Source organism: Callionymus lyra, chromosome 13 (assembly GCF_982586985.1).
Source record: "Callionymus lyra chromosome 13, fCalLyr1.hap1.1, whole genome shotgun sequence".
NCBI lineage: Eukaryota > Metazoa > Chordata > Actinopteri > Syngnathiformes > Callionymidae > Callionymus > Callionymus lyra.
The window spans coordinates 11,433,825-11,441,114 of NC_141830.1; the positions used below are offsets into that span (position 1 = coordinate 11,433,825).

The 7,290-nt window shown below is 39.0% G+C and overlaps 1 protein-coding gene across 1 annotated transcript; it reads right to left on the reverse strand.

Annotated features, from left to right (window-relative positions):
- Positions 1 to 5,189: 5,189 nt before the first annotated feature.
- LOC148067365 (uncharacterized) lies at positions 5,190 to 6,793 on the reverse strand. The gene has a single exon (XM_087805803.1). The coding sequence runs from the start codon at positions 6,773 to 6,775 to the stop codon at positions 5,747 to 5,749; it is 1,029 nt and encodes a 342-aa protein (XP_087661929.1). The 5' UTR covers positions 6,776 to 6,793; the 3' UTR covers positions 5,190 to 5,746.
- Positions 6,794 to 7,290: the final 497 nt, after the last annotated feature.

A 7,290-nucleotide genomic window follows, 5' to 3' on the forward strand; every position in this document is an offset into this window, starting at 1 on the left:
AATATGACCGTATAATAAAGGATTACAAGGAAGACGCAGCTGATTCAATGCTCTTAATTTGAAAGCCAAACATTTATTTCCTCCTACTGAGGGGAAGTTACTGTCAAGTTTAGCGAGAACTCTCCAGATCTAAGTTTGGCTCAAGAGCGAAGAATCCCGAGCGATAATTATCTTGAAAGCATTATGATATCAGTGCTGGTTGGTTAATATTGCGTGGTGCCTTCTGTGATTGGCTAGCTTTATGTTAAAAGGACCGACGTTAATGGATCAACAAAGGTGTGAGAAAAATAAAGTTTTTTTAATTTAAGGCCAAAATGTAGTTTTTAAAATATTCTATTGTATTCGTCTTATCTCTTTCTTATACGATTGAGATTAAATCCGTTTCTGGTCTTAATTTTACCTGTAGATAAAGTCCATGCATCTTTCCTTCACCACACAAACCTCCGTTACTTGTTGTAAAAATCCAACTTATTTCCTTCAGTTTTAAAAGTCTCTCCGCCTCAATGGAGTTGTGACGTGGTTTGATGAGTCACATTAGTGTGTGCCTCATGCTTTGCCTTTTCACTGCGGTTGTATTTCCGATCAGAGAAACTAAATAAGACCCTTACGAACATTAAACTTTAATGGTTAAAGAACTCCGCCAGACTGTGGAAAATCAAGGGAAATAAATGTATCTGTGAAAATTATATTAGTGACATTCAGATATACGGCAACCAGGGCGCGTTGATTACGTGTATCAATCGAGTTTGTGAGGCACTGCCTCACCTCACCACACATCCCTGCTGTATGTTTTATTTTTATATTTTACATCTACCAACAGTTTATGACAGTTACAATGAAAAAAGGGTCTAAAAAAGGGTTTTGTCTTGCATTTCCATCGTAGTGAAAGATCTTCTTAAGCTAAGAGCGACTCTGGAAAACACTTTCTTCTTTCACAGTGTTCTTAAGAGTGCTCGTAAGAAGATCGTAAAGCTTCTCAACGAATCTGGGAAAGAGATCAGAAGAAGAATCAGAAGGTTTAGTCGAGGAGTGGAAATGAAAGGACAATGTTTCAGAAGACAAGGATAAAGAACAGATGAGGTTCATGGAAGTGTTGAAAGAGAACACAGGTGACGAGGCAGTTTTCAGCTCTTTATAAATAAAAGCAACTATTTCAAAAATTCTATTTGATCATGTTAGAGTTTGTTTTCGGGTCGGAGTCGCGTAGTAAAAAAGTGATTTAACATGAAAGTACTTCGAAGAAAAGTTTATTTATGACTGAGAAATGAGCTTAAAATACAAACTATAAAACATTTCGGTGACTTTGCTGTAAGGAAGACGGTGGAGCGTCTTCTAAGTCAGGGTTCGCCAGGTTTTTACAACCCTTGTGACGTTAAGCACTTCACATGAGAGCACTGATCTGTTACGTACAACTTTTTAGCCTCTCTTTCTGCACAGAACAGACTCTGGAGGGAGGCGAGAGTGTATACAGCCATTCCTGACTTCACAGATTGGGGTTGGAGGATGATGTTTTATTTATTGTATATATTTGACTACAGGGGGAAATTTGGGATGGAAAGCACTGCAGCAGGAGTGTTGGACATTAATATCCCGAGAGAGACTGCAGAGAGAAACACTTCTGCTGACTGTAAAGTTGCTGCTGTTTGTTTGCAGGTCGTAAACATGATTCATCCGTCATCTTGCTTCATGAGACTGGAAAAACTACGGTGCTCCCAGGTGCCCAAAAAGCCTTCAGAAAAGAAGCCGGAGACAGAAAATCTATAGTTTGCTTCCCTGGTTATAATATTTACCTTTCACAGAGATACAGCAGAAAAATATACTTGAATGTCTTCAAGGATTTGTTGAGATGTTTAAGATATAAAAACATGTTTTTTTGTATTTTCCAACTCTATTTTTTTTAATATTCATATTACATGTTTCTTCCTGTAAACGGCTGTTGTAAACATTGTGAAACTGTGAGACGACTTAAGTTTCATCCATCTTATCTAAAGAGAGAATTTACAGCAAGGAGCAAAACACACTGCCTACAAGAGCAAGAACAGCTTGCAAAAAAAACAAAAAAACCCCAAGGTTTTAAGGATCGGAGAAATGTGAGTTCTTCTACCAGAGCAGGTCAGAATGCACGTGTTCTTGGGGAAACGAAAGCAAGACCTCGTCATATTGATGAACCCTAAAAACCTGTCCTGCTAACAGTATCTTCAGAGTTTCTGAAGGAGGAAATGTTTTGAACTTCGCTGAACCCTTGAAATACATCCTGACTTGTTTAAAGAGTTCGAGGCGAGTGAATTTAAGTTCAATATAACGGATTTCACATCAACATTACGATTAAAAACCCACTAATACTCACTACAGCCATCTAAGTTAATAGTACTTCACATTGCATGTGTTTTTTTTATACTTGAAGGCTGCTCTTTTTTATTATTAATCATAGGACAAAATGTTCTATTTTGTATCTGCTCATCACTGCTGTTTAAATATATATTAATTGTATAAAAATAAAAGTTTAAAAAAATGTAATTGCAAAAGTTTTGGTGTGTGACTTAACTTAAAGGTGTTTGAATGTATGATGGAGAAAAATGTTACCACCACGACTTCTAAAACTGATTTATTGTTGTTTTGATATTTAATAATAGCTGCTTTTTTTTTGTTACTACTGTACCGTCACTGGTATTGTTATCATCTACAGAAATGTTAGTACCGTGACAACCCTGAATACAACTCGATCACAATACCATCAATATTTTCTCAAAATTCCATATGAATTCTATATTAATTCGATGAATTGCGAAAATGCGATAATAAATGAAACTATACCTCTGATGCTAGCATCATATTGGTTTATGCTAGTCTATGCTTATGTGTAATTTTGACAGGATTTGCTACCTTAATATTAGCGACAAGCCTCACGTTCGTCATAATAACCATCATAGCTTAATTATATTTTAATATTTAAGGAGATTTTTTAAAGAGAGCCGCTAAAAAATGGCAGCATAGCTTCAAGACTAATAACTCATTAGCAACTTAACATGAAAAAAAATTACATTTATGAGTTAATGATGCTAACTTATAGATAACTTATATAACAATGAAAAAGGACTCAGAGCTAAAATGCAAATGATTGTACTTCTTGGATAGTTTTACAGCAGCACAATTTCAAAACAAAGAAGAGGAAGATTGTTGTGTTTCCACAGGAGTGAGAATGAATCAAAGTTCTTCACGACTCTTGGAGGTTCATGGAGGTTTCATTTTCATAAGTAAGCGCCCGGAGAGACAGTCACACTTGATAGGGTTTATGAGATATAAATGGCTCCACATCAGAGTGACGGTGATCAAGAGCGAGGAGGTGAAGCACGGAGATGGAGAGAAAACCTAAAGAAAGAAAAAAATAAAGGAGGGGCTTATAAACACATCGAGAAGAGGTCAGCTGGAAGACTGTGTCGCCCCCACACTCGCTCGCCCACTCGTCATTAAAAACAAAAGACTGTAATAAAGCTGCAACCTGTGAAGCAGAAAACACGGACGGAGAAATCCTGTTTTTTCTCTCTCGGCGAGTTTGTCTCGAAGCAAACCTTCTGCCGATCCAATGTATTTTAATTACGGACAAGCTGTTGAAGATGGAAGGAATCCAAGTAGAAAGAACATGGGAACACTTTTTATTGAAAGTAGTAATTGAGATGATTGGACTAATGAAAGGAGAAATGGGTTTTTACTGTTTACTATTTTACTGTCTTTTACTGTTTTTTACTGGGAAATACATAGAAAAAACAACATTTTGTTTAAATTTAAATGTTTTTTTATGTTTTACATTCCAATAGTGTGTGTATAAAATAAATGTATTTGATGTTTTATTTGCTTTTTTAAAAACTGATATTTGGACTCATTTTGGCTTTAAAACAGAGTTTAAAGGTTAATTAAACACTGACAGATGCTGGATATTGCAAGTTAGTCCAGGTTGTTTGAGACATTAATGCACTTTATTTTTGTTTATTGTTAATATAAGGTTACATTTAATGTGAATATTCTTTGAAGCACTTTCCTACCAGCGCTTTCACATTTTATAAAATAAAGTATTTACTAATTTTTTGTTGTAAAAGCCAGAAAAAAAAGTTGTTTCTTTAGAATTAACAACATATCGTTGTAACTACAGTATCGCGATAGTATTGTCACACATGTATCGTATCGGCAGATGCTCACCAATACACAGCTCTAGTTTTTACGAAATGTTGATGACCATATGACACTGGTTTATCACGATCTCAGCGGAAACTTAAACCTTTACACACTCAAATACTTATTAAAGGAATTTTATGCTCAGAGCTACGGAAAGCTATGAGGGTCATAATTAGGTAAATGATGGTTAATAAAGACAAGCAGGAAAAGAAGCAAAAAATAATATTGAAATATGTTTAAATATAGAGTAAATACACTCATTTATATGGCTAATAGGAAATTAATACTCACAGGTACACTTACTTACTGATTTATTTTCTAATTCCAAAAAAACGAATTCACTACAAATCTTTTTGTACTGAATTTGCGACAACCCACTGGTGTTTCCCATCATTTTGTATTTCCTCCTGGTCCATTTACTCCTCCTTTTTTTTTTACACTCTGGTTATGGAATGCCTGGAGGCCCATAATTATGTAATAAAAAGGCAATTGGAAATGGAAACATCGCTGAGACCAAAAATAATACATGGAAACACATTTTAAAATGATAGAATTTTGATCATTTTTATTGCATTTCCTCGTTGCTCATGGCTACATAAAAAAAAGAAAATATTTTTTTATTTATTTGGATGAGGTTGTATTAAACAAATAATAATTTGATCAGACAAACTTAAACTTTACTGTCAAGACCGGCAAAAATCAGTGAAAACGCAGCAAACATCACAAGCAGTTTTTTTCATGCAGGAACAGAAGCTTCACTGAATGGTAGGAGGTCTTGACGGCACACAAACCAGGAAGTGTGTCATGTCTGTGTGAGAAGATAACATCCAGAGCAGCAGAGAAGTCCAGCGTCGAGTCCAACTCGACTGAACTCTAGTCCTGGATCGACTGCTTTTCATACTTTTGTCCCCGTCAGTCAGGACAGATGTTGCAAGTCCAGCAAACACACCCGCGTGTGGACCATTGATTTTAGAGCGTTTGAAATGTTTATCATTTGAAATCATTACCCAAAAACCTCCTGAGGATGAATCGTCTTTTTATTCAATTATTCAAGTAAAATATTAAAGTTTGGACTCTCCTGTGTTTCTGTATGTATCTTATAAATTAATCTTTCTCCATTTGAGTTGAATATTTTGTATTATTTCATTGAGGTTTGTCAACAGGCGTCTTCAAGGGACTCGTTGTGTAAACAAAGCGGGGTTTGATTTCAGCCGGCTGGAGGAGGAGTGAAGTCATTATTACGTCATAATGCTACGCCGCTCTCGTAACCTCTCGTTCGTCGAGATTCCGGACGAGGGAGAACTTTATAAAGCAGGGGGGGTGGGCAATTAAATTTCCTCTGGGGCCACATCATATACTGTGACTGTTGTGAGGGGCCCTCAACCCAAGGAGAGGAGCGAAGAGCTAAAATATGACAGAAAAATAAAGAAAAGTAAGAATAGTAAAGAAAGAAATAACAACATAATAGCAAAACCCTTTATAAACCTTTTGTGTATTTCAACTGAAATTCAAGAGATATTTTGATCCCAATTTTTAAAGACTTTGCCAGAAACACGAGAACATCTTCTTCATCTTTTTAATGCGAAGTATCATTTGTTTTTTGCCCACATCCGAGCTCGAGCTCACATTCCTCGAGCGACCCGACGGACCGACTCTTCAGGGACTCGGGTCCGGCACAGGTGACGGCCTGCAGGAGGAAAACCTTCTTCTTGTTCTTCTCCATCCAGGTCCTCAGGTACTTCATCCCGGCGTCGCACAGCCATGGGTTGTTTGTGAGGTCCAGACCCTCCTCGTCCAGCATCGTCAGCGGCTCCAGCAGACCCGCCTGGACGTGGCTCAGCCGGTTGTCGTCCAGACTCAGGAGCTTGAGTTGAGGGAGCGACTTGAAGACGTCGTCGGGGAGTCTGCTGAGGTTGTTCCGGGTCAAGTACAGGAAGGTCAGGTTGTGGTTGTGAGCGAATGAAGAAGGATCCAGAGTTTGCAGTTGGTTGTTCTGCAGATTGAGTCTCTCCAGTTTGGTCAGGGGGTCCAGAGACGTCTCCGGGATTAGCTCCAGGCGGTTGTTGGACAAGTCCAGGTTCTCCAGGTACGGGAGCCTCCGGAGAAGATCCCTCGGCATCTTCTTCAGGCGGTTCCCGGAGAGGTCCAGCCAGGCGAGCGAGCTGTTCTCCGGCAGCCAGGCGGGATCCCCCTCTTCCATCAGGTTGTTCTTCAGCACCAGGCTGTGGAGGGGCGCGTGGCTGAAGACCTCGGGCGGCAGGCGGGTCAGCTTGTTGCCCGTCAGGTCCAGGACGGTGAGGTGCGGGACCCCCCGGAGGAGGTGAGGGGAGAGGCTGGCGATCTGGTTGCCGAAGAGGTGAAGCTCCTGCAGCTGCGGGGTCACGTTCAGATGTTCCTCAGAGATGGAGGTCATGCCGGTGAACTGGATGGTGAGCAAGATGGTGTTCTTCGGGAGACCCGAAGGGTATTCCTTCATGGGGGTCTCGCTACAGACCACCTCGGCTCTCCTGTGGTAGCAGGTGCAGCCTGCAGGACACGAGTCCGTCCTGAGCACCAAGACCAAGAACACCGAGGCCCAGAACTCCTTCGCCACGAGAAACGACATCAGCTTTTGTTGAGTCAAAATAACTCAGTGATGTGGATCCACAGCAGGAAGTTCTTCACCGTCTCAGAGTCCGTTTGAATTACTGATTAATCCGAGCAAATAATGGTGCAACAGACAGAAGCTTTTGAAGGGAACGTTTGTTTCTGATTGAAATTAAAACAAATCTATAAAATATACGGCTTAAAAAAAGTTTAAAAAAAAGTACACCTTAAATAGGGTTGAATTTTTTTTCACCGAAAAAAGGGATTCAAAATAACAACTGAAAACAGGGCATAAAAACAACCCACTTAATAGGGTTGGAAAAAATCACTTCAAAAGTTTTTGAAAAAAATTATAACGGAAAACAGGGTTGAAAAAAATATATAAGTCAAACCAGGGGGTAAAAATTATTACGGAAAACAGGGTTGAAAAAAATGTATAAGTCAAACCAGGGGGTAAAAATTATTACGGAAAACAGGATGAAAAAAATATATAAGTCAAACCAGGGGGTAAAAATTATTACGGAAAACAGGGTT